The 26711-nt window shown below is 43.4% G+C and overlaps 2 protein-coding genes across 2 annotated transcripts in view; both read right to left on the bottom strand.

Moving 5' to 3' along the window:
* Dnah12 (dynein axonemal heavy chain 12) overlaps window positions 1-26711 on the bottom strand; it is a 151962-nt gene that overhangs the window by 64630 nt on the left and 60621 nt on the right. Inside the window, 9 exon segments of the mRNA XM_032919024.1 lie at window positions 7293-7459; window positions 8096-8234; window positions 9201-9352; window positions 11775-11963; window positions 15918-16037; window positions 19945-20133; window positions 20689-20772; window positions 24411-24551; window positions 24686-24869. Coding sequence (XP_032774915.1) covers window positions 7293-7459; window positions 8096-8234; window positions 9201-9352; window positions 11775-11963; window positions 15918-16037; window positions 19945-20133; window positions 20689-20772; window positions 24411-24551; window positions 24686-24869 — 1365 coding nt within the window.
* LOC116914510 (protein phosphatase 1 regulatory subunit 26-like) lies at window positions 1713-4693 on the bottom strand. Its single transcript, XM_032918834.1, is given in 3 exon segments — window positions 1713-4539; window positions 4541-4579; window positions 4581-4693. Coding segments are annotated over 3 exon segments (2964 nt in total). The 5' UTR covers window positions 4679-4693.

Here is a 26711-nt window from a genome sequence, read left to right as displayed (position 1 = left end):
ACACACACACTGGTTTTTACTTTGTAGGCCTCCAGCTTCAGCCTCCTGAACTGCTAGGATTACAGATGTGTTTTACCATACTCATCTTAAAGCTAAACATAATATTACCATAATAATTTATGAAGGCCAGTCTTTTTATTTTGGATAGTACTTGATTTATTTATTAGAAGCACAAAAACCAAAACTGGGTGGGTCCTATATACAAGAATAAGATGGTTTTTTTTTTCCCCCGAGGGTTAAAAGCACTCTAAAAATTTAAGGTAGGAACATGGATGACACAAAGTTGTTTCTCTCAGAAACACATGATCAAATATGCACACAGCTTTATCATGCACAGATCCAGATCATATAGGACCACAATGGGCCCACAGATGCTGTACCACATCAAAGCTCCAACATGGCAGACACGGAGGATGGTGGAAATATGTGTCTGCATTTGGGCATAGAAGTGATTTACAATTCAGACCCAGATGTGTAAAGTAGAAAACTTACTTCCTTGTTACAATTCCAACAGAATTCAGCCACAAAGTAGACACATAGCAATCTGGTATACTGAGTTACAGAACTCAGGGTAAGACAGGTAAATAATCACAACACAGATGTAATCCTCACATCTGGGCTCCAGCACATCCTCAGCCTCCATTTGCCACAGGCACCTCAGCGCCAAGGTGGTATCACTCTGCCTGACTCCCGGGACCCCCGATGCCTGCAGCCTGGCCTCAGCACTGGCCAAGCCCTTCTTTCCTGGGTAGGAGCAGGGTTGCAGAAAGCCATGCAGACTGCTGGTATTATCAGTGGTCACATACAACTGGGCTTTGAGTCACATACAGCAGGAGCGGGGAGGGTTTGTCCTTACTGTTTCCAGGGCTGGGACTCACCATCACAGGTGGCTAAGGTGTTTGGGGAGCAAGCCATCTATCTCACGGCCTCACTACTCACCCATACATACATACATCAAGAATAGGACAGTCAAAATGAATATGTGGAATCACTTTTTAGAGCCATGATTAAAAGCCAGCCTGTAGCTCTCATATGAAGGGGTTTATATGGACGTTAGCATCCCCCAGCAACTGGATCCTAGATGACCTGGGCTCAGCTGAGCTACAGAGCCAGTAGCCAGATTCCCACACCAGACAGGGGTGGTTGGTTAGCCATTTGCTAATTGCTGTGCTTTGGAGTGTTTTCTAATTACAGGCCATGACTACAGCATTCAGAGACAGCGTCTGGCCAGGGACCCCTTGTCCCAGTGGTATCCCAACACACCTCAACCACATTAGCACTTCCAAGGTGGATAGGCCTATCTCCAGGCCTGAATTTGCACTAGAAATCGTTAACAGTGCCAGCCCCTGTCTCTGACTCTCACAGGGATGGTTAGAACCAAGTATTTACTCATCTACCATACATGCACTGAGAGCACAGAATTGTAGCTGCAAGACTGAACGACATTTTCAAAAAGTATTTCTTACAACACTTTTAAAATAATTGACAAAAAAACCTACAGAAAATGATGTACCAGGACACATTCATTAAATAAAAATGTCATTTGAGGTTAGTGTCCATATTTATACAGAGGGACTGCATGGAAGGGACCCAATCTTGCTTTAGGATTCCCTTCTTACACACACACACACAGAGGTATGCATGCACACATGCATGCAGACAGGACATGGACACTGATTCCCATGGCTATGGCAAGAGCCATGACATGCCTATTACAACCTGAGGCCTTTACTGCTCACCGTGGCACTGCCCCCATCCTCCACGGAAGTGTCACTGAATTCACTGGCATCACTACCCAAGGTCTCGTGGTCCTGCTGTTCCCTGCCAACACTGTGCTGACATCTCAGGTCTAGAACTTTGTCCTCAGAGCCAGAATTCCTCCTGTCCTGCTGTCTCAGGGTCGCCTGAGCCTTTGGGCTCGGCCAGTTCAGGTGAAAGCGCCCTCCCCCAAACCCGCACGCACTTCCAACCTCGGCACCCGTTTTGGCACAGCTGGGCACCTGACCCAACACACTTTCTGCTATTGCAGTCTGGGCTCCCTATAGGCCATGGTCTTTGTGAACGTTAGCACTTTTCCTGCTTAGTGGAGAGGCTTTGGCAGAGTCGTTCCCGCTGGTGTTCTTGCATTGGCCCAGGGCAGTGGCCTGCTCAGCACGGAGGGTGCCCCTCCCAGTCTGGCTGGTTGCCGGTGTCTTAGTTCTCTCTGGGCCTCTTCTTCCTTCGGACAACTGAGGGGTGCCGCTGGCTTTTTGGCTCCGTGTGCCCACTCCACGCTGCAACCCCAGAGTTGGCTCTTTCCTACAGGGCATCTCCGGCTTGGCAGGGCCCCCTTGTGGTTCTGTGTTGCGTACAGACTCCTTGGCCTTTTCTGCCAAAAACTTCCTGATCTCCAGCTCAATGCTGTCATCACTGTCCACTGCGCTGTCCTCGGATGTGGGGCTGGAGGCTGAAGGAGGGTGGCCACTGCCTTCTGCGTCCTTAGAGGGAGGACCCCCTTCTGGACTTTCCCTCCTGGGGAGAAAGGTGGGGCTTGCACCCTCGGCCCCTGGGCTGTCTTTGTTGTCCCCTCTGCACTTGGGCAGACAGCTTCGTAGGGCCTGCTGTCTGTGGTCCTCCCAGTCCCCACACCGGGTCTCTGTGCTGCCAAAACTGACCTTACACGAAGCCCGTGAGTCTCGGCACCTCTTCTTAAACTTCCGCTTAGATCTTAACAAGTCCTTGATGGCCATGTCCGAGTCCGTGTCACTGTCCTGAGAACTGTTCTTATCCTCGGAGCTCTCTTCCTCACTGACCTTCCTGAGGGGCCCGTGGCCTTGTGATAGGTGTATATCACTGAGCCCAGCTGTCCTGGAAGGAACAGGCCGGTCCTTGACTCCAGCCTCTCCTCCTTGGGTCTCTGTGATTTTGCCCTGCCTGACAGGTTCCCACCCATCATGGCCAGGCTGAACCTTCCCCCAGATGTGGCCACCGTCCTGGGCACTTTCTCTACCCTCCTTTATTTTCTTGGTCACTGTAGTGCTGTCCCCACCTCTCCATTTCTGTTTGCAGCCCAGAAGGAGATCTGGTGTTTTAGCAAGAGGGGCCTTGGGGACACCAGGATAGTCAATGGGGCCAAGTGAGGACAGTGGACCCTGAGCAGGCTGAGGACTCCCTACTTGTGCCTTGAGGGCCAAAAACCTCTGGATCTCCTGCTCAATGCTGTCATCACTGTCAGCATTGCTGCTGTCACTTTCAGAGCGGAGAAGCGTGGGTTGGGGACAGAAGAGTAGGTTCCTGGATGGTGGCCTGTCACTGCCTTCCATGGGGGCTGACAGGATGGTCTTGGAGATGTCCAGGATTGCTTCTGAACACATCAGTTCGATGGATGTGTGTGCTAGGTGTGAGGCCTGGCGCATAGCTTCACTCTTGGCAGCTGTATGTCCAGGAGGTATGGAGGCTCTTGAATCTGTTAGGAGCTTAGAGAGGGGATCAGGGTTGAGGCCCCCCTGGGTGGTGTCCATAACCTTTGGAACTGCTAGCTTTTTCTTGCTAGGGGGTCTCCTGTGGGCTTCAGGTAAGGCACTTGGCTGGGTACTACCAGGGCTTTCCTCTTTGGGCTGGGCTCTCAGAGGTTGGTCCCCACTGGCCTTCTTCCTGGCTTTCTCTAGCTGGTACAGATGGATGGCTTCCTCAATGCCGTCGTCACTGCTGGAGTCCGATGCCTGGTGCACCGGGGCTGAGCTCCTGATGTGCTTGCTGCGCCGGGCAGGCACGCCTCTCTTCGTCCCACCCCTGCTCTGGACAGCCTCTGGTCTGTGGGCGGCCAGCTTTGTGCTCGCTGGGGTCTCAGGCTCCGTGGTGAGCTTAGGCTGTGAGTTTCTCGACTGTGTGCTCACCTTTGTTAGCCCGGGAGGTTTTCGGAAGATGAACTCCTTACCGGTTCCTATCAGAGCTGCCCTGGCTGAGGCTTCTCGGTTTCCTCTAAGTCTGGCGGGGCTCTCATTTGGGTCTGATTTTTTATCCACAGACCCACTGCACTTCGGGTGTTCACGCTGTCTTTTCTCACGAAGAAACTGTTCTATTTCAGCTCGGATGCTCTGTTCAAAGGAGTCCTCGCTGCTCACGCTAGCTGGGGAGGTGGAGCCCTGGTCTTCACTGGCTCCCACAGGAACACTGCCTGAGCCAGGAGTGAGCTGTGAGGGACACGGGATGGGCAGGGCACTGCTGTGGGCAGGCTCTGGGACACAAGGGACCCCCTGGGACACAGGTTCAGAAGCCCCACCCTTTGCCTTCAGGTACTCTTGGATAGCCTCCTCAATGTCCCGGTCCACCGAGTCATCACTGTCAGAAGTCAGCTCTAAGGGACCATGTCTCCCAGCTTCATCTTTCTCCAGGGTGCCGCGGTTTGCAACAAGACCACAGGTAGGGAACTCTGGCTGCTCTTTGCACACAGCAGGCTTGGGGGCCAGCCTGGTGTCCCGGGACCTCTCTGCACGTCGGCCTCTCTGTGTGACACGCTCATAGGTCACCCCCAGGGCAGCCTTGTCTCTCTGCAGCATGCTGTACCCTTGTACTCACTGAAGCCCTGGAGGTGTCCTGACTCTGAGAAGCAGTCTGGAAAGCAGACTCTCCTGGGCTGACCAAAGGCCTCCTATCTGGATTGGAACTCCACCACTGGAGCAGCGTTCATGAGGAACATCCGAGCAGGCAGGCTGGGTGCTGAGAGGCAGGGCTTATCAGTCAGCCTGTTTCCTAGCCAGCTGCCGGGTATAGCTCTTAATTCTTCCAGGCTTCCTTGATGCCCTCTGCCTCCCAGAGATTGCAGAACACCTGCACGGTTGAAAGTCTCAGGTGCAGGCTGATGTTCCGCAAGGCTTCAGGGATGAGGTCTTCACTGTTTCGCTTGCACTTCAAAACATCTTCCACCAGCTTTTAAAACCTGTGAGGGCTGGACATGGTGGTGCACACTTTTAATCCAAGCACTAGGACAGCCTGGTCTATACATAGTGAGTTCCTGGATAGGTAGGACTGTATGGTGAGACCAAATTGTCTGCTCACAGCTTATAACGATGGACCCAGAGCTGGGTTTCTCTGACAGTCTTAACGGTTGTTGGTCCAACTGCCTGGTCAATCTTGGGAGCTGTCATTCTGGGCCAGACCTGCGCCAGCTGTCTCTTGAGGAACGCAGGGCACGACACGTGCCAGGCAAATGCGTGAGGTGCCTCCAGGGGGCCGTGACCTTCTCCCATGACAGCAACCAGCCCCAGGCACCAACCCAATCCCCCCTCCCACCTCGGCACCGGGGAGGAGGGGAAGCACAGACATAAGTGTGCCTGGCCCTCTCTAATCCAGTGCCCGCAGCCATAGTGGAGTCCCATGGGGACTCAGGGGCCCAGAGGCGCACTGTGGGAGCAACAAGCTGTGAAGGTTAGTCTTAACAATCAAAATCTAGAATTCCCTAGGAGTTGGGCCTTTGAGAATCTCTATGGGAGAGTAACTTAATTGTATTGAGGTTGGAAGACTTGTACATTGTAAGCGGTACCATTTCCTAGGCTGGGAATCCTGAGTTATATAAGGGTAGAGATAGCAAGCTGAGCTGTAGCATGCCTACATTCTCTTCTGACTTAAGACAGACTGTGAATAATTAGTTTTGATGCCCTGGTGTCTTAGTTGGAGTTTTACTACTATGAAGAGACACCATGACCAAGGCAACTCTTATAAGGACAGCATTTAACTGGGGCTGGCTTACAGGTTCAGAGGTTCAGTCCATTATCATCAAGGTGGGAGCACAGCAGCATCCAGGCAGGCTTGGTGCAGGAGGGGCTGAGAATTCTACATCTTCATCTGAAGGCTGCTGGCAGAATACTGGCTTCCAGGCAGCTAGGATGAGGCTCTTAAAGCCCATACCCACAGTGACACCACTCCAGCAGGGCCATTTCTACTCCAACAAGGCCACACCTCTTAATAGTGCCACTCCCTGGGGCCAAGAATATACAATATACAATATACAATATACCAATATACAAACACCCGGTGTCTCTCCATCATGGTAAATTGTGACCTGGAAGAGCTAAAATTAGCTCCTTCTCTGTTGTTGCTTTTGGCAGAGTATTTTATCAAAGCAACAGAAGAAAAAGACACTAATTACACTAGTTATTTTTGTAGTTGGTATTTACCTATGCAGTTTGAAATATATCCACATGAATTTTCATACAACTGTTGATAGCAGTTTTAGAATTAATAGTTGTCAAAATCTGAAAGCAGTCTGAAGGTGTCCTTCAGCAGGAGAGTGGCTAACACAGTATGGAACATGTACACAGAGGGACAGAAACTCAACACCAAGAAGACATGGAAGAAGTTTAAATGTGTGTTGCAAAGTGAAAGAAACCAGTCTAGACATGCCATACATTAACTGATTTCAACGACGTGGTGACTACAATTTAGATCTGGAATGGCCCCCAAAGACCCACAAAGGGAAAGCTTGACAGCCAGCCGAGAAGCAGAACACTGGAGACGAGGTCCAGTGGGAAGCATTCAGGTCCCTGGAGACAGGCTTTGGAGAGGATCGCAGAAACCCAGTCTCTTCTGTTGTGCTTCCCAGTTATAAGATAAGCAGATTTAGTTTCCACAAATTCCCTGCCATGATGTATGGACTTGCCACAAGCCCCAGAACAAGAAGGCCAGCCAGGGTGAGGTGAGTCAGCATGAACTCTTTCTTTTGTAAGTTGATTGTCTCAGGTATTTGTTCGGGCAACTAAACGTTCACTAGCACAGTAATATTATGGGAAAGGCTGAACTGTAGAAACACTATAAGGATCATTGGCTGCCAGGGGCCTGTGAGTGTCAGGGGAAGTGGAAAACAGTGCAGAGCATAAAGCTGTAGAGAATTCTCCAAATTATGGCATCAAAATTATGAGTGAGTGACACCGTACATTTTCTACATTCATAGACCATATTAAACAAAAAGCGAGCTCTATACTAAGAACTCCGACTTACAATGGAGTATCGATTCATGCTTAGGAACTGGGAGGCGCCTGCCATCTGCAGAGAAGGGTGGTGAGCAATGCATTTGTGAGGGCAAAAGATACACGAGAAAAATCTCTGCACTCTCCCAGGATGTATTATGAAGCTGAGACTCAGCTATAAGCAGTTTCACAAGTGTAGAAGAAATCCTTCCACATTTTCTATATATACAATCTGACCAATAATCACTTTCTGTAAATAACTTGGGAAACATCATTTTGCTTTGAAAAACTAAAGTACAGAATGAGCTATGACTTTAGCATGGCTTATTAAAACTTTAAATTATTTACCAATGTCCACAGTCAAAAAACTGGCGTAATAACTCGATAGGAGGTTGGGCTCCATACTTCTCCAGTGAAGGCATATTCATATCATCTATGAACACTACACACTTCTTTCCCATAGGTGGTCCAAATACTCCCTTACGCCTTTTGTCCAATCTAGCCATAATAATGTTCTAAAAATGTAAAAAGACAGAGGCATAGTTACGTATGACAGTGTGACAGCCTCGCTGTTGTTTCTATTGTCTAAGACAATATCGGAACAGTGTCCACGGCATGGAGTCAGTAACTGAGCACAAGCATTGTTACGTGTGTGTTCCTTATGAGTTACTCTTACTTGATACTAAATTGTAAACCCAGCATCATTTTAGATGGCATCTGTTGAAACCCTTCTCTGCACTTTGAATTGTTGTGCCTCCCAAGTGCTAGGATTTGGGCGTGTGCATTATTCCAGATATTTTTTTAAAAAAGCTTGCTTGTCCATTGTAAAACTGAATACCAAAAGTCTTTACTTAAAAAATTCTACAGTATTGTAACTTTGCAAGACTTTGTAGTTAGGGCAAATCTATTGGCTGGGATCAAGAGAAATTGAGCTGGACCAATCCTGTGAGCAGCAAGTGCCCCTAAAAGCCATAGAGTAGAGTATAGAAGGAAGTGACAAATATTAATTAAGTGCTAATATAAAAGTGTTATCTTTTGATTCACAGATTTATAAAGTTTCGTGGTTAATGTGGAGCTTTGAATGCTTTAATATTTATCAAATAAGATAAAGTATAATAACTATAAGCCCAATTTTCTGGCTTTATACTCACCTGAACCTGATTGGCACTGGTCCGTGCGGAGAAATTAACATAGAAAGGAAAGTACTTTCCCTTTTCCAAGTGATTCATTAGCTTATCCTTCACGTACACTGACTTTCCTGTGCCAGTGGGACCCACAAAAAGCAGCGGCCTTTATGGAAACAGTAAGTGACATAGTCCAAAATGGTAGAAAAGCATTTTTATGGAAGGAAACTCAAATACATATTTTAAAAACCTTAAACAGTAGTCAAGTCATTTCTTTCTAATACTCCCCATGCTTACAGCAGTGCATGAGAGACCAGTAAAAGAAGGGCCCAGGAGATGGCTCAGCAGGTAAAAGCACTCGCCATGCAAGCCTGAGGCCACTGCCCTCCTAGCCTGGAGGCACTGAACCCGTATGTAAAATATATAAACTTGTGGTGTGAGTGGGTGCGTGTGCATGTGTGTGTGTGTGTGAGTGGGTGTGTGTGTGTGTGCACGTGTGTGTGCACGTGTGTGCACGCTCCTGTCTGTGCACCCTTCTGTGTAAGTGTATATTGATGAGTAGGTAGGCACGGGTATAACATGTATGGAGCTCAGAGATAACTTTGGTGATATCCTAGGCATTTCCTCCTTTTGTTTGAAACAGGGTTCTTCCCTGGAAGTTTGTCTAGGAGCTACAAGAAGCTAGCTGGCCCATACGCCTGTCTGTCTCCCGTCTCGCTATGGCTGTGATTACAAGTGTGCACCATGCTTCTGGCTTTATACCAACCTGAACTCACTGTTTTTTATATGGAGTCTGGTTCCACATGCTTATGAAATAAGGATTTTCCTGACTGAGCCATGTCCTACCCAAAAGTATAAAGCTTTTCAGTAATAGCACTGCAAGTGAGTTTTGGTGACTTCAGAGGCAATGAACTATCGTTCTGTTAAAATCTTGGAGTAATAAAAAAAAAAAGCTGAATTCTAGGTTCTCCAATAACACTAGATGTCATTTAAAACATGTTAATTAGCTCCCAGACCCTGTCTCAGCTGCCTGAAACTCAGTAACCATGACTTCAAAGTTTGCTCTAAAACAGGCTGACGTTTTATTGGAAAGGCACTGTTACATTTAGAACTCATGTTTAGAGTTTCTTACTTTGCATGGGAAATGCTCAAATCCATTAGGAAAGTATATCTAATCGTGTCCATTGTAGGGACTATAATATCTTGAATCTTGGTACGTCTGTCTTCTATATCAGAACTTTTAATTAAGTCATTCCAATGGATCCAGCGACCTCGGTTTCTTAACTAGAAGAGAATATGTTTTGAATACTGTAACTGTACAGTTGTTACATCTGAAAGAATCTTTCCAACATTTAGACCATTTGCTATCTAAAGCTTGAGCCTTAGATAAAACTTGGCATCTATAGCACACAATGAGTTTTTATCAATTGACGAGGAAAAGTTAACTTAGTTGAAAGATGGGGAAAGGAAAAAACGTGTAGTTTGTAGAGGGATAGATCCAAATGGGCAACAGGCAGCTGCTCAGTAAAAACCTGCAGCTTGAGACAACATGGAGAGGACATACACTCATAACCAGAGCCGATGTTCCTGGATCATTAGCACTGGAAAAGGGACTTACTGTGGCTTTGAAAAGTTAAGTTTTATCAGAAATCCTAAATCAGGGAGAGATGGCTCAGCAGATAAGACCTCTGGCTGTTCTCCCAGAGGACCCAGATTCATTTTTCAGAGCTCATCCGTTGGCTCACAACTGTAACTCCAGTCCCAGGGGATCTGTTGCTCTCCCTTTACTTCTGCAGACACCAGGCACGCACACAGCACGTACACATTCGTCAGGCAAAACGCCAGTACACGTAAAAACTTTAAAATATTGTAAATGAACCCTCAAATTAAAAATGTTAGTGTTTTCCTCCTTTATAATGAAGTATCATAAGCCATATAAAATATAAGTAATATCTTAAGTCACAAAGCAGATTAATAGATAAGCATGAATCTACTACTCAATTAATACAATTTTAATGATAATTCAAAGAATATAAATATCAGTCTATCACAATTCAAAGAATTTAAATATCAGTTTATCATAAACTCAACAAACCTAATTATGTGTCCTTTAGGCTTTGAGATAGCCCTGCTATGTAGACCAGGCTGGCCTTGAACTCAGAGATCCACCTGACTCTGCCTTCTGATTGCTGGGACAAAAGGCATGCACCACAATGGCTGGCTGAATTTATATCCTCTTACTATCTAATCATCCCTAAATGCCTTTAATATGGTCTTTTGCATATACTGAGTACTTCAAAGTCATCCTAGTGTAACTTAAGTTACAACTTGCTAGATTTTGGTTTGTATCTTTCGTGTTTTTTGGAGTAAATGAACAGCACTCTAAGTAAAAATAAAACATCATTTGAGAACTCTGTTTGTTTGCCATTTTGTTTCTTTGATCTAGGCTGCTGTTCAGCTAAGGTAATCAGCAGATGGAATTAACAAGGAAAGTCTTGAGGTTCTCTTGAACTACCGGCTGACTGTGCTGCGTGCTTTCTCGTCAGTAACAGCTTCAACTGTTATTTGTCTCTCCTGAAAGTCTTCTCTTCCCCCTGTCGATGCCCAGGTCACCTATCAAATTATAAGAGTTAATTCCTGGCAAAGCAGTAGGTGTCTAGCACCTGCTCCTGGGTTATAGCTGGCGCTAAGAATTTATTTCTGGTGTTCTATCAGACGCCATGACATGCATGTGAAGATTCGAGGACAGTTCTGGGGAATCCATCCTGGACGTCCTCTGTGGGACACACAGGGCAGAACTCGGATATTCAAGCTTGTGTGCCAAGTGGTTCTACTCATTGGCTTCTCATTGGCCGCCTAGTAACTCATTAAAAAAAAAAAAAAACTTTTAGGGTCATACTAAAGTTTTAGAAACATGTATTTTCGAGTTAAAAGTTTTATTAATTCAAGAAAATGATACCAGGTGTGGTGCATGCAGGTAGATCTCTGAGTTTAAGGCCAGCCTGGTCTACCAAGTAAGCTCCAGGATAGCCAGGGCTACACAGAGAAACTCAGTCTCGAATAACAAAACAATATAGGTTAAGAAAACGAATAGTTCTCCACTTCCACTTTCTCTTTCTCAGTGGCAATTACCTATTTAAACTGGATTTTGATATTTACTTTCAGTTTTTAGAAAACATGCTTGTGCTACTGAAATATTCACTGTTTAGAGATTATTTCACTGACTTTCTACTAGCACTAATCAAGATAAACTTTCTGATCAAATTCTTAAAATTCTGTGTTTGCAGGTGAACGAGTTAGTTCTCCACTGCTGGTTGGGTTTGAGTTCTGCCTCCAGATTTCTTTAATTCAGGTAGAATTATAACCGAGGTTCTACTTAAATCTTATGGTTGTAAAATTTAATTTGCATGAATAAGATGACAGGTGAAATGTTTTCTGTTTGAAAGAAGGCTTTGATGAATTCTTTTGGAGTGGAAAAGTGCTCTAAAATTGCACACGGCATCATAAAATACAAGTACGAGTTCTACAAGGAGACGTAAGGAGACTGGACTAAGCGTCTCTCCATGAGAGTCCTAACCCTCTGATGAAATCCCAGATGCTGGGCATGCAGGCGCTGTGCATGCAGGCGCTGTGCATGCTGGCGCTGTGCAAGTCGACCCAGACTTTCGTGGTTCACATTTTATCTTAATACATATTTAGGTCATACCTCATACATGTAGTCGTAGACCAGGCCCTTTTCATCAAATGGGCATTCCCATTTATTGATGGAGACTGGCATTGGGGCTTTGTCATTTTTTCCTGTTACAAGTAACCGTAGGAAATTATCAAAAGCAAGACGACCATCTGTATCACAACTTGCTCCAACTGACCAAATCAAAGAGAATACAAAGGTGGCCTGTTGGTGGAAAAGATTATAGCAATTACTTTTCAAAGAACATTTAGGAGAAACAGCTAAAATTTAATATATTAAGACCTGTTTAAAGTACTTGACAAGGTCATGCAGAGACAAAAAAAAATAGAACTGAGTATAGATAAGTCTTATAAAGAATTGTTTCTTTGGCAATAGTGCTAGAAAACTTAAATGCCTACACAAATGGCCTAGGGACGTTTATTTAATTTATCCTCAAATAAATTTCTACTAGTGACAATGACATATGCATAAAATATTTGTTACATTACTATTTCTTCAACAGGCATTCTGGTACTTAGAGTATGCTACACACACTCTATAATGTATATACAGCTCTAAAAAATGATGTAACTATCATGCTGACATGGAAAAATCAAGATACACAGCAAGTAAGGTGCAAATTAGTAAATATAGTAAATTGGCACATATAAAGTACACACACAGGAAAGACTATATATGTAAAATGTCATTACAGGGCTATGTGAGGCTCTAACAATAGTTGCCTTGAGGGTGGCTGGAGGACTGCTTTGACTGGAAAATATCCCTTTTGCCTTGTATTCAATGTATATGGTAAAAAAAAATCTGGCTAAAAATTATCCTCAAATTTTCATTCATGGATCCATCTACATAAGTCATAAAATGATTCTGAACCATTGTTGGGGGGTTCAGGTTTATCAAGAGAACAAAAACTTTCTGGAGGTACAGAAATTTACATATAGACAGACTATTCCTGGAACAATTATATAAAAGCAAACAATGATAATGTAGAAGAATGTGAAAAGAAAATTCTGAAACGACAACTCCAAACATAAGGAGAAAAGGGATAAACCAACCTGACATAACACCTTGGTGAAGGGTGGAAGGAGAGAAGGCAGGCAGAAAGCAGGAGGTTAGATTTGGCTGGAAGTCGGGGACAGGAGATGTCTGAGACAGAGTTCTAGAGTTAAAAAATCATATTACATTTTAGTTATCTGTTTGCATATAAGTGTGTGTGTGTGTGTGTGTGTATGTGTATGTGTGTGTGTGTGTGTGTGTGTGTGTGTGTGTGTGTGTGTGTGTGTGTGTGTGTGTGTGTGTGTGTGTGTGTGTGTGTGTGTGTGTGTGTGTGTGTGTGTGTGTATGTGTGTGTGTGTGTGTGTGTGTGTGTGTATGTGTGTGTATGTGTGTGTGTGTGTGTGTGTGTGTGTGTGTGTATGTGTGTGTGTGTGTGTGTGTGTGTGTGTGTGTGTGTGTGTGTATGTGTGTGTGTGTGTGTGTGTGTGTGTGTGTGTGTGTGTGTGTGTGTGTGTGTGTGTGTGTGTGTGTGTGTGTGTGTGTGTGTGTGTGTGTGTGTATGTGTGTGTATGTGTGTTTATGTGTGTGTGTGTGTGTGTATGTGTGTGTGTGTATGTGTGTGTGTGTGTGTGTGTGTGTGTGTGTGTGTGTGTGTGTGTGTGTGTGTGTGTGTGTGTGTGTGTGTGTGTGTGTGTGTGTGTGTGTGTGTGTGTGTGTGTGTGTGTGTGTGTGTGTGTGTGTGTGTGTGTGTGTGCAGAAACAACTTCCTGAACAAAACACCAATGGCTCAGGGTCTAAGATCAGCAACTGATACATGGCACCTCATGAAACTGAAAAGCTTCTGTAAGGCAAAAGACAATGTCAATAGGACAAAGGGGCAGTCTGCAGATTGGGAAAGGATCTTCACCAACCCTATATCTGGCAGAGGACTAATATCCAAGATATACAAAGAACTCAAGAAGATAGACTCAACAAATGGCCCAATTTAAAAAATGGGGTTCAGAATTAAACAGTGAATTCTCAACAGAGGAATCTCAAATGGCTGAGAAGCACTTAAAGGGATGTTCAATGTCCTTAGTCATTGGGGAAATGCAAATCAAAACAACCCTAAGATTCCACCTTATACCAATCATAATGGCTAAGATCAAAAACTCAAGCAACAGCAGATGCTGGCAAAGATGTGGAGAAAGGAGAAATACTCTTCCATTGCTGGTGGGATTGCAAACTGGTATCTGGCAGTTTCTCAGAAAATTGGAAATAGTTCTACCTGAAGACTCAGCTATACTGCTCCTAGGTATATACACAAAAGATGCTCCACCATACCACAAAGACGTGTGCTCCACTCACCATGTTCATAGCAGTCTTATTTGTAATAGCCAGAAACTGGAAACAACCTAGATATCTCTCAACCGAAGAGTGGATACAGAAAATGTGGTTCATTTACGCATGAATACTATTCAACTATTAAAAACAAGGACATAATAAATTTTGCAGGCAAATGAATGGAACTAGAAAATATCATCCCGAGTGAGGTAACCCAGACCCTAAAGGACTCACTGATATGTGGATATTAGCCATAAAGTACAGGATATCCATGAAACACCCGGCAGACTCAAAGTAGTTCAAGAAGAAGGAAGACCCAGTCAAAGATGCTTGAATCACCCTTGGGGGAGGGACAAAATAGTCACAGGAGGCAGAGGAAGGAAGGGAACTGGTGGGAGAGGGGAGGGTGTAGAAACAGGTATGGGGAAAGACAGGAGCGAGCGCCGGAAGGCCAAGAGAATGACTTGAAATCTGAAGCTGCCGGGGCCAGGCATGGGGGATAGGGATCTCGGGAAAGTCCCAGAGACCTGGGATGGGGGAGGCTCCCAGGAGTCAATGTGGCTGACCTCAGCCGAGATGCCTAACAGTGGGGACTTGGAACCTGGAGAGGCCACCTCCTGTAGCCAGGGAAGACCCCCTAGTGGAGGGAAAAGGATACCCCCCCCACAAAACTTTCAATTCAAAATGTGTCCTGTCTAAAGGAAATGTAGGGACCAAGATGGGGCCAAGACTGAGGGAATGGTAAACCAGTAACTGTCCCAGCCTGAAACCCATCCCACGCGCAGGCGCTAACCCCTGACACGATTACTGATGCTCCATGGTGCTTGCAGACAGGAGCTAGCATGGCTGTCCTCTGAGAGGCTCTACCCAGCAGCTGACTGAGACAGACGCAGATGCCCACAGCCAAACACTGGATAGAGGCTGTGTGCTCTCACGGGAGAGTTGGGCGAAGGAACTGAAGCCCCTGAAAGGGATGGAAACCCCACAGGAGGACAACAGAGTCAACTGACCTGACCCTGGGAGCCCTCAGGGACTGAGACGCCAGCCAGAGAGCACACGTGGGACAGAACAAGGCCTGACGTGCAGCTCGGTCCCCATGTGGGGCCTCCCAGCAACTGGAGCAGGGGCTCTCTCTTAGGCTGTAGCCCGACTGAGGTGTTCATTCCCCTTGTCTGGGGGCTCCCTTGTCTGACCTCAGTGGGAGAGGATGCACCGGGTTCGGGGGATACTCAGGGGGGCTCACTGTCTCAGAGAAGAAGGAGAGGGGGAGATGGAGGGAGGACAGAGTTTGGTATGTAAATTAATTAATTAATTTTTTAAAAGATGTGGAACTAAAGCAAAACATTTTTTTCTCTCTCCTTGGTAGCTTCTGTGCAGTACTGCCATTGTCTTTGGTCTTCTTTGAACTCCAGGCATTAACTAACAAAGACTACTGCTGCTGTGTCCTAAAGAATTCTCCATGGGTTCTGCTGGTATCCACCTATCTGGTTGGATATCTTCCCCCAGTCTTTCATGGGTAGTTTCTAGGCTGCCTATATTTCTGCTTAGCACTAAGACAAAAATCAATTACCCCAAAGCAAGTGAGTTTAATCCTGTGCCACCTCATCAAGGACAGCCCCCATACGGCATTCCATAAAGAATAGCACAGTTTGATCCACTCTGACATTCTTTACTTTCTTTAGAGTTGCTTTAGACTCAGAATACCAGCTTGGGCCAACCTAGTGCCCTCAGCTGCTCTTTAGCGGTCATCAGAACCTGCTCTGGGTCTTTCTGCACACAAACATTATTTTCTATAACCATACTTTATTTTGTGTTTAAAACTACTTGAAATATAAAACCAACCATAATCCAGACACGGATGTGCTTGCTACTGGGATCATTTTCCACCACAGTACAGAGCAGGATTTCAATGAGGCGCGTGAGTGCCACAACCGCATTGATGTTACCTGTAGGGATCAATTCCTGCAAAGGGAAAATAATGAAATTTTTTAAAGTTTTTCCATCTTACTTGGAGGAGAAATGAATGAAAATATTTCACTTAATAAAAATAAATAAGAACATATACAGTATTGATATGTTTTTAATGACATCTAAACTTACAGAAAATAAACTGTGGGCACAATAAAAACATTTCTCAAAGATTTTGAGTTTGGTTTAGTGTATAATAAAGTTGTACATGATGTATTCTTATCCTCAGTCCTCTGACAAATGGTAACATGGTTTACAAGAGAATAAATGATGTTCTAAGAGTAGCAGAAATGAAGCCTCTTAGAGCCATCCATTCAGTTATTTATTCTATTGATGAAAGACTAATCATATACTTAGTCATAGAGCAAGCTGGGAGAAGTAGACATACGAGACACGGTCCCTGAAAAGGAGTGGCTCTAAGACAAAACAGGAAAAGCATAAGTGGGATTATTATATAAAGGAGCCGGTCTCAGAAGAGATATGTTGCTGTAGCACTTGGGGTAGAAATAGGCCCAGAAATTAGTTTCAGGGAACCTGAGAAAAGAGAAGCAGCAGCAGCTGAACTGAATGTTCAAGGTAAATAAAGGTTAAGTAAATAGAGGTGGGCAGAATGTGTAAGGCAGGGTATGTCGATACAGACTCCTCAGGAGATCCTGCAGGATGTGAAGGCGGGTGACGACGTGGGCTGCAGTGCATTCATTTTAGAAAGAAACCTCCAAAGGACGACTGTAAGGTAGGGAATAAGCAGGACGGGTGAGCACTTAGTCTTCACTCTCATTGTAAGATGTAGACTGCACCAGATCAATGCTCTCCAACGATTCAGGCAGGGGATGAGGTCAGAACTGAGGCTACTCTACAGGAAAGGCTGAGGTGAGGAGATGGTTGGAGAACAATGGAAAGACACATAAAACCATCACCGGGGAGAAAATAAACCATGTGCACTTTAGAACTGGCCACATATAGAAATCCTGACAGCTGTGAAAAGAGAATCCATCACCTCACCTGTTACCTGCAAAGATGGAGTTATTTTGCATTATTTATTTCTACAGTATTAGAGATTTAAAACTGATATACTGCTAAGAACTTTTATTTTCTCTATGAAGTCACCATAAATAATCTTTGTAATCTGAACTGTCTAGTTTGGTAAATTCCATAGCTTTCCTCTTTTTAAAACCATATTTTAAGATGAGAAGCTATTGAGTATCTTTCTGCATCCAGTATATTATTTTAAATCTGGCTAAGTGTGTTCACTGTTGCGGAATGCTGGTCTTTCAAGACTCTTCTATATTATAATACCAAGAATTTATGACGAAAGATCTATGAAGATGTGGTTGAGAATCTGGAGATGAGGACATCATTATGTACTATCCAACTGGTAGGAAATGCTAGACCCCAAGTGCCACAGAGAAATGCCATGGAGAGAAGGCATGAGAAGTGGAAGGAGGGATTGGAGTTACGTAGCCATGAGCCACAGAATGGAGCCACCAGAAGACTTTTTTCTTAGTATTTCCAAGGAAGCACAGCTCTGCCAACACCTTGATGCCAGTTCTAATCTCCAGAACCACGACAAAGTAAGGTTCTGTTATTTAAGACTCCACATTTGTAGTAATTTGTTTTGAAAGCCTTAATAAAATAGCACAGCATAAAGAGAGTTTGTAAAATACCAAACATTCATGTGAGTGTATAAAGACATGTGTTTAAGATATTTTAAAATCTATGTATGCTATAGTACGTGTTGCTAGTATCTGAGTGTAGGTGAGCATCAGAACCCCTGGGGCTGGAGTTATAAACAGTTGTGAGCCACGCAATATGGCTGCTGGGAACTGAATGTAGGTCCTCTATAAGAGCAGTGTGTATTCTTGACCACTGAGCATCTCTCTAGCACTTAAACATTTTATAAAATATAGGAAGGATCATCCTTCTGGTCTATACCTCCACCAGAACAGAACATATGCCAAATACAATGCCTGCTCCCTACCCCACAGCCTACCTGACTCCCATGAGGTCTGCCATAACCAAGAACACAAGTGAGGTGGAAGACAGAATCTCAGGCATAGAAGATGCCATAGAAGATAAGATACCAAGCAAATGGTCCCCACAAAACCAGCTGGAGTAGCCATATTCTAATATCCAATAAAATACTTTCAACCAAAAGTTATCAAAAGAGATGGGGAAGGACACTTCATACTCATAAAAGAAAAAAAATCCACCAAGATGAACTCTCAATTCTGAACATCTATGCCCCAAATGCAGGGGCGCCCACATTTAGAAAAGAAACATTACTAAAGGTCAAAACACACATCGAACCTCACACAATAATAGTGGGAGATTTCAACACCCCACTCTCATCAATGGATAGATCATGGAAACAGAAATTAAACAGAGATGTAGAGAAACTAACAGAAGTTATGAACCAAATGTATTTAACAAATATCTACAGAACATTTCACCCTAAGACAAAAGAATATATCTTCTTCTTAGAACCTCATGGTACCTGTCCAAAATTGACCATATAATCAGTCTTGTATCAACAGATACAAGAAAATTGAAATTATCCTGTGCATTCTATCAGATCACTACAGACTAAGGCTGGTCTTCAATAAAAACAAAAGCAATAGAAAGCCAATATACTTATGGAAGCTGAACAATTCTCTACTCAATGATAACTTGGTCAGACAAGAAATAAAGAAATTAAAGACTTTCTAGAATCTAATGAAAATGAAGGCACAGCATACCCAAACTTACGGGACACGATGAAAGCAGTGCTGAGAGGAAACTCATAGTACTGAGTGCCTGCATAAAAACATTGGGGAGATCCTACAACAGCAACTTAACAGCACACCCGAGACCTCTAGAACAGAAAGAATCAAACACACCCAGGAGGAGTAGACCGTAGGAAACAACCAAACTCGGCTGAAAGCAACCAATTAGAAACAAAGAGAACACTACAAAGAATCAATAAAATTAAGAGCTGTTTCTTTGAGAAAACCAACAAGATAGATAAACCCTTAGCCAAACTAAAGGGCACAGAGTCAGAATCCTAGCTAACAAAATCAGAAATGAAAAGGGAGACATAACAGAAACTGACGAAAATAAAAAAAAAATTACCACATCTTACTACAAAAGCCAACCACTGGATTGAAGTCAGGGATCCCTACTGAAAAGTTTGGGGGAAGGACTGAAGGAGCTGAAGGGGATGGCAACCCCATAGGAAGACCAACAGTACAACTAACCTGGAGCTCTGAGAGCTCCCAGAGACTAAACCACCAGCCAAAGAACATACATGGGCAGGTCTGTGGCCCTGGCACATATGTAGCGGAGGGCTGCCTTGTCTGTCCTCAGTGGGAGAGGATACACCTAATCCTATAAGGCTTGATGCCCCAGGGAAGGGGGATACTGGGAGTGTGTGTGAAGGGGGTCAGAGGGGAGTATTCTCCCAGAGGCAAAGGGGAGGTAGATGAAATGGAAATTCTGGGAGGAGGGAACAACATTTGGAAATAAAAATATAATAAATAAAATAATTAAAAATGTATAGAAGTATTTGGGATTTTTAAAGGTCCAGAAACTATGATTTAATACAAATATTCTAGCTAAATTTAAGCTTTTAAGATATTTGTAATTTAAGCATTATAAAAGCAAAGAAGGCTGGGTAGATGGAAGGAAGGAAGATGCTTATGACCTGGAGTTCGGGAGGTGGGGGCAGGAGGATCAGAAGGTCAAGTTCTTCCTCAGTTACATAGTGGGCTCAAGGCCAAAGTCAATGAACAAACAAATAGTAAATAAGTAAATAAATAAAAAACAAAGATAGAGAAAAACTGACTTTGTTCATCCCAGCGTCGTGACTGTAAATTTAATTGAGTAGAACAGAATCTTCAGAAGATAGAGTCAGACAGAGAATTACCTTGCATTTCTTCCTGCGAAATTCTAGAGAAGGCTGCACCAGCCAGTTGAAAAGCTCTTTCAGCAGACTCTGGTGCTCTAGTTCATTTAGAGGCTCGTTCAGTGAGTTCAACCATGAGGCCACAATTGGTTCCCATCCTAACTGTGAAGGCTCCAGATAAATCATGCCGCAGCGACTCACGGTGGCTGGCTGCAGAAGAAGCACGCATTTCCTTTTCCATTTGCAAAAACGATCGCTTTTCCATGAGTGGTCCCTGACCAGTGTAGCGAGTACGTCCACGTCCTTTCAGGATGTTGGTCATACGTGCCTGTTTTTAATACTCTAAAACATGCTACGTGTTTCCAGTACACAAAACTATTTCTCGTCAGGTCCCTAGGCATCTTGTACCTATTCGTGTTTAGACATCTTCCGATCATGATTTGAAATAGCCAAACCTAACTAATCTCCCTGAAGAAGTCTTGAATCTTCTGCAAAACTAGGTCCAGCAAAACATCTTCTGAGGTCTTCCTGTTGCCATGGCTCCCATGGATACTCAGTCCCCGCCCCATGCTCTGAGCACACTTACATGTAACTGTGTGTTCAGATTATTCATTAGCATGTGCTCCTCCTTCTTAAACATACACCATCCTAGCCATCTGTCTATCCAGTGCTAAGTCCATCTTAGGACACAAAATAAAATACTTTGATTCAATAAACGAATAAACAAACTATAAACTGAATATTATATATATATTACGAACTTACCGAAGCCTGTGAAAGGTCCATTGTTTCAAAGATGAGGCTCATTTGAGGGGACATTTGAATGATTTCTCCGCTCATAAGGCAAAGCTAAAGGCAAATATTTTTCAAATATTTTAAAATTTAGATAGAATTGATCTGTTTACAGATAAAAGATGTGTTGAGATGTAAAGGCATGAATGGATGGAAGCCAGAAAAAATCCTAGTCTAGCCCTGTGTTTATGATGCCTCCCTAACTTCTTTACTCTAAAACATTTCCTGTTCTATCAAATATGTTCAAAACCTGAATTTACCAATTACATCCTATCTCTCAAATTCTTTTCTTTTCCTCCTCCATCATCATCATCATCATCATCATCATCACCATTAAAACTACCTTATCTCAAGTTCCTTGGCTTAGAGATCATTACATTTAATACTATTAGTGACTATTATTATTGACTATTCTTGTAACAAATTAATTTCACTACAAAGTCTCAACCACCCCCCTTTCTCTCTTGTTTCCTCTCTGCTCCTATAATCTTCATTCTAGACTTGTGTTTACTCTGTTTAGTCATATGCCAACAATGAAGCAGCTAACATTTCTGGATTCAGCTCTTTAGGTATAAAATAGAGTGGCAAAGAGTTGTATTGCATAATACGACAGCTGCTAGCTGTACAGGGCTATTCGGATTTAACTCACCAATGTAAAATTAAACACAGTTCCATTCTTCAACACCTTTGTTTCCTTGCTGCACAAGATGAAGCAAGGGCCTTATTCATGCATGCCAGCCAGCACCCTACTTCTAAGCTATCTCCCTACCCCAAGTTCCGTTCTTCAACTACACTAAGCAATTCTGCAAATGTGTTGACAAGCCACAAGTGACTGAATGATGTCTACCTTAACAGTGCAGAGTTTCCAGAATTGTAGAAAGTACCACTTGAGAGAAGTAATCCAGAATACTTTTAAATGTGTATCGGATGACACTGTGAACACTGTTCTACTTGCTCTGGAGTTAGGAAGTCACACCAGCATCACCCTCACTCTGCTGCGCTGCCACTATCAAACGCCGATCGTGGCAAGCCTCGCTTTTGCTGCCGCCTGCTAGGCCTGGAGGATTTTCTCACCAAAGTACTCCATTCCTGGCCCAGTTTCAGACTGGGCCAGTGTTCGTGAGGTAAGCGTTTCAGAGGAATAGCATCTTATGGTCCTAACCATCCTGTCTTCACTTATTTTGACTTACTCTGCTCCAGACATTCATTCCATATATCTGGAAATTTATCTCTGCGGGGAAAAAACCCTACGTAGTTCTGAACGATTCGATTCAAGCATCTTAGCTCTGCCCACAGCTCCATCCAGTTCTCTTGCCCGTTAACATCGGATACTCCTTTTTTCCTGTTATTAGAGAAGGGTTTTCCTCCTAATGCATCCTGATTACGGGTCTCACCCCCTCTTGCCTCATCTTGCTGAGAAATGTATTCTCACAGCTGCTTTTACTTCCTTCCTTCGGTAAGTTCTGCTGTGCGCACAGTGCTTCTACTATGCTCATGCCGTTAGCTTGAGAGTCTGGGTGTATTTTCAGGATCACACCATTCCTCTACCTATGCCCAGGCTGCTTGTGTGCAGCGAATATTTAGCAAAGGCAGCCCTTGGTAGAATGGTGTGATTCTAGCCTTTTAAATTAACCCGGTCCTCAGTGCTACCTACATATGCTTCTGTGTTCAGTAAGCCAGAAGTTCTCAGCCTTCCTAAGGCTGCAGTCCTCTAACACAGCACCTCATGTTGTGGTGGGCCCTCAACCATAAAATTATTTTGTTGCTACTTCATGACCATAATTTTGCTACTGTTATGATGCTATGTAATACACATTTCTGATAGGCAGGATCTCTGATAAGTGACCCCAAAGGGGTCTCAAGTTGAACCCACAGCTTGAGAAGCACCGCTAAGCAGATCTACTTCCCAGCTTTCACCTTGGCTAATTAAAATGGCTTCGTTTCTTCTGAACAGAACTGAGGCTCACCACTTCATGAACACAAGTCAGTAGAAGGACTGTATTTTATTTGTCACCACCAACTCTGTGTAGCCAAACTGTGTATCAGATGACACTCCCTGCATCTGATGTGAGAGCAGCCGTCTGTGTGAGTTTAAATTCTTACATTTCATTCTGCGGATTAAGCCTCCTTTCTGAATCATCAACACCTGTCTGTTTACTTTTCTCTCTCACTGCGATCAATACTACTATGCGATCAATGACAACTATGACCACAATGATAAAGTGCTTAAACATACATTTGAGTACTAATTAAATGAACTCACTATTTAATAAGATAGTCTTTTCATATATTTATTTAAAAAATCTTGGGTGGGGGAAATGGCCCAATGGTAGAGTTCTTGCTCAAACGTCTGCCCAAGGATTCAGTCCTTAATGCTACAAACTTAGTACGGAAATAAACGGAGACATCACAGAGTAGATACTAATACAGACATAAGAGAGAATAAGGAATAAAGTAGCAAACAGCACAGACACCTTATGTACATAGATCAAATCAGGAGAGAACTAAAGAATGAGTCCACTAACATGAAATTCAAAATGCGCTAAAACCAGTTATTACTTATTAAGCGATGACTTCTAGAAAATATACTGACTTGTAAGGTCCATGAGAAACCTTTGGGTGCAGAGAATTTTCCGCATCTTTATTTTGGTAACAGCTGTGAAAATGTTCAAATCCATTAAAATCATAGCATCCAGGTTTTGGAATTTTATGTCCACTTATTCTCAATTAAAAGAAACATCATAAGACTTCCACTGTCAAGTTTTTGTATACCTCTCATGTCCCAGGGTAGCATTGTACAGATAAACACTAAAGTAGTATTTAATGTTTTTTAAAAGAAGAAATGAGACTTTATGTTCTTCTCACTTCTATAAGCGTCTATCTGAAATTATTGGGTTGAAGTAACTTGAATTACTCTTTTTCACGTGTCTGAGGTTTATGCTCACATGAGCATCTGTCACCACATGTGCAGTGACAGTGAGTGAGCAGCAGATCAGGCGGGTGCTGGAAATTGAACACTGATCCTGAGTCCTCAGTCCTCTGAAGAGTTGCCAGTGTTCTTAACAGCTAAGCAATCTCCCCAGCCCAACTTAATATTTTAGTGGATTACTATGGTGGTTTGATTAAGAATGGCTCCCATAGGCTCATATATTTCAATGCTCACTTACATATATTTGAATGACTGTGTCACCAGGCTCTATTTGAAATGATTAAAAGGGTTAAGTGTGGCCTTGTTGGAGGAAGTGTGTCACTGGATGTGGGCTTTGAGATTTCAAAATCCCACGTCAAGCACAGAGTGTATCTCTCCCCCCCACTCCCGTCAAAGATCACTGTGCAGTTCTCAGCTATGGCTCCAGTGCCTGCCCACCTCCACTCTCTCTGTCACAATGATAATGGTCCAGCCCTCTGAAACTGTAAGCAAGACCCCAATCAAATGCCTTCTTTTCTAAGAGCTGCCTTGGTCCTGTTGTCCCTTCCCAGCAATAGAGCAGGGACTAGCACAATTATCTTGTTAACACGGTAGCTTTAATATAACACGCATGTATTCCATGAAAAACAGAAGACTACGGCATAATCTTTGCTGAGAAGATAATTAATAAACGTATTCAGTTTTTATACACTTTAGTTTAAATATCTAATCCTACAATGGCTTAGTTTTATGTGAACAAGCTGTGCTTTAAGTAATAGCGATTTACCTTTTTGTTATCATCCAGTACTGTATTCATGCTCTCTATCCACAGAGTATCAATGGGGCCATCAAACACAACCCATTTCCGGTCAGGTGATTCCGCTAAGGCAAATTCTCTAAACGTGTTTGCCACGATACCATCCGTCCACTGAGGAGACAGAGGAAAAGCTGAAAAGCTTCCTTCATAAAATAAATTGGATTTACCTCTTTTAAACATAGAAATACTTCTAACTACTTGCTTTAACATGCACTGTTTATAGAAAAGGTTAGCTTGTAGATTACCTCATGAGACACTGGGTCAAACTGCCCAAAAAGTTGGCCCATAGTAATTGATTTGGGGTTTACAGTCCTATACATGACCTTTTCTTCGTCTCCATAGTTGCGTTCATTCATAAGAGTTAAAGTGTCAGCCAGAATATGCAGCACTTCTGTCTTAGCAGCAAAAGGCTCTCCTACCAACATGAAACTATGAGAGAGAATTATACGGGCAGATGGTAAAAATATGACCAACCAAATTATTTGTACCCACATAGAAAACATCACTCTGTGGTAATCCCCATATTTTTTTTTTAATTTCTAAAATGTTTCCCCAGATATGATGAAAATATGTCTAACTTCTAAACTGATCAAGTCTACACTAAATTTTCCACATTCATAACCCTCAAAGATGGCATATAATAGAATCTCTCTAAATGACAGTAAAATTTTATTATCTCTATATTCTTAAAATAAAAGCCATGAGAAGAATTGTTTCTAAAGCTTTCGATGGCTATGGTGATTACAAGTGCTCTTTGCCATAGATTTCCAGACCTCCTCCTGCCACACAGGCCTCTTTGCCACTCCTATAGAAACATCAGGTGTCTAATTCCAACCAAGGTCATTCCCGGTAGATAATTGCCAGGAAGGGAACCCACAGAGCTGTCTCCCCTCTGGCAAGAAGGGGACCGGCGGGATTGAGATGTGGCTACCTTTTGTGACTAGGATAAACAGAGTGCGCCCTGCTAACCTATGAATGGACATACAGAACGAATGACAGATCAGCCTTGGCATTGTAAATAACAGTGTCGCTTAGCACATCAGGGAAGAAAACTGAGACATAACGCACTGGCTTAGAAGCCAGGGCAAATTAACCGTCCCCAAAGGACAAATGATTGACCATTTTGTGCAATGGTAGAATGTTTGATAAATCTAATCATTCAGGTAAATTGGAAGACATGATCTAGCTGGGGAAGGGGAAAGGGTAGTGAATACAGTGCTGTTAGGCACACTGGAAAGACACCTGCATTTTAACAGGAAACTGTAAAGATGGAGCCCAGGGGCCATGAGGGACAGGTCTGTCCGCAAGTGGGCGTGGAGGAGAAGGAAGGGAACCTGTGGGGTCCTCATCTACGCCGGCAAACAAGAAAACTTCCAACAATGAAAATCTAGAAGGTATGAAGGATCAAATCAAGGACAGGGCTATTTTATCACAGTATTAAAATCTGTGAAGGATTAATATGGGTCTCAGGATCGAAGCCCCCATCCTCTGGGAGTTGGCCAGTAGATACCCCAAACCACGAGCACTATAGAAGTGCATGTACTACTGTGTCTTTTCTTGCACATTCAAAACTATGACGAAGGCTAATTTATAAATCAGACATAGTAAGAGACTAGCGGTAGCTGGTCATAAAATGGAATAATTATAATAATGTACTTTGAGAGGATTTTATGATAGTGCTCTCTCTCCAAACGTGAAATTGTCCCTTTGTGTTTTCAGACCGCGGTTGATCGACTGTGGTAACCTAAGTGTAGAAATGGGAAGTGCAGGTAAGGAGGGCTGCCACAGCCATTTCGGGAGGAAACAAGACTCCACGCAAACTGGCTGGGGGTGTAGAGTCGACTAAGCCGGTAGGGCTAAGGTTACCTCAAGGATTTAGAGAAGCAAAGCTGTACTTAGGGCAGATGGAGGATAAAACACATAAAAGCTGACTATAATTCTTGGAAGATGGTGACTGGTTTCTACCTCCTGAGTCTGGGCTAACAGCGCATATGTGTGCTCAACCCGGGATGCATGAGGACTGGTTTACTATTCCCTCCTTTTAGTATGTGTTTCCAATTTTGCATAATACAAATGTTTTTATTTTAACTTTTCAAAAACAGTGATTATTAGACCCCCCAACTTTCAGAAAACAGGAAATGGCTGGAATCATTCTTCAGATACTAAAAATAACATTTTTTTCTTGTTACTATATGCATATTGAGGAAAAAGACATAAATAGGAAGAACGACCTTCCAAATGTTAAGTCAAGTCCTGTGGAAAACAGCTGAT

This window comes from Rattus rattus, chromosome 13 (assembly GCF_011064425.1).
Source record: "Rattus rattus isolate New Zealand chromosome 13, Rrattus_CSIRO_v1, whole genome shotgun sequence".
NCBI classification, from domain to species: domain Eukaryota; kingdom Metazoa; phylum Chordata; class Mammalia; order Rodentia; family Muridae; genus Rattus; species Rattus rattus.
Note: the sequence above shows the minus strand (reverse complement) of the source record. Positions and strands in the feature narration are given on the sequence as shown.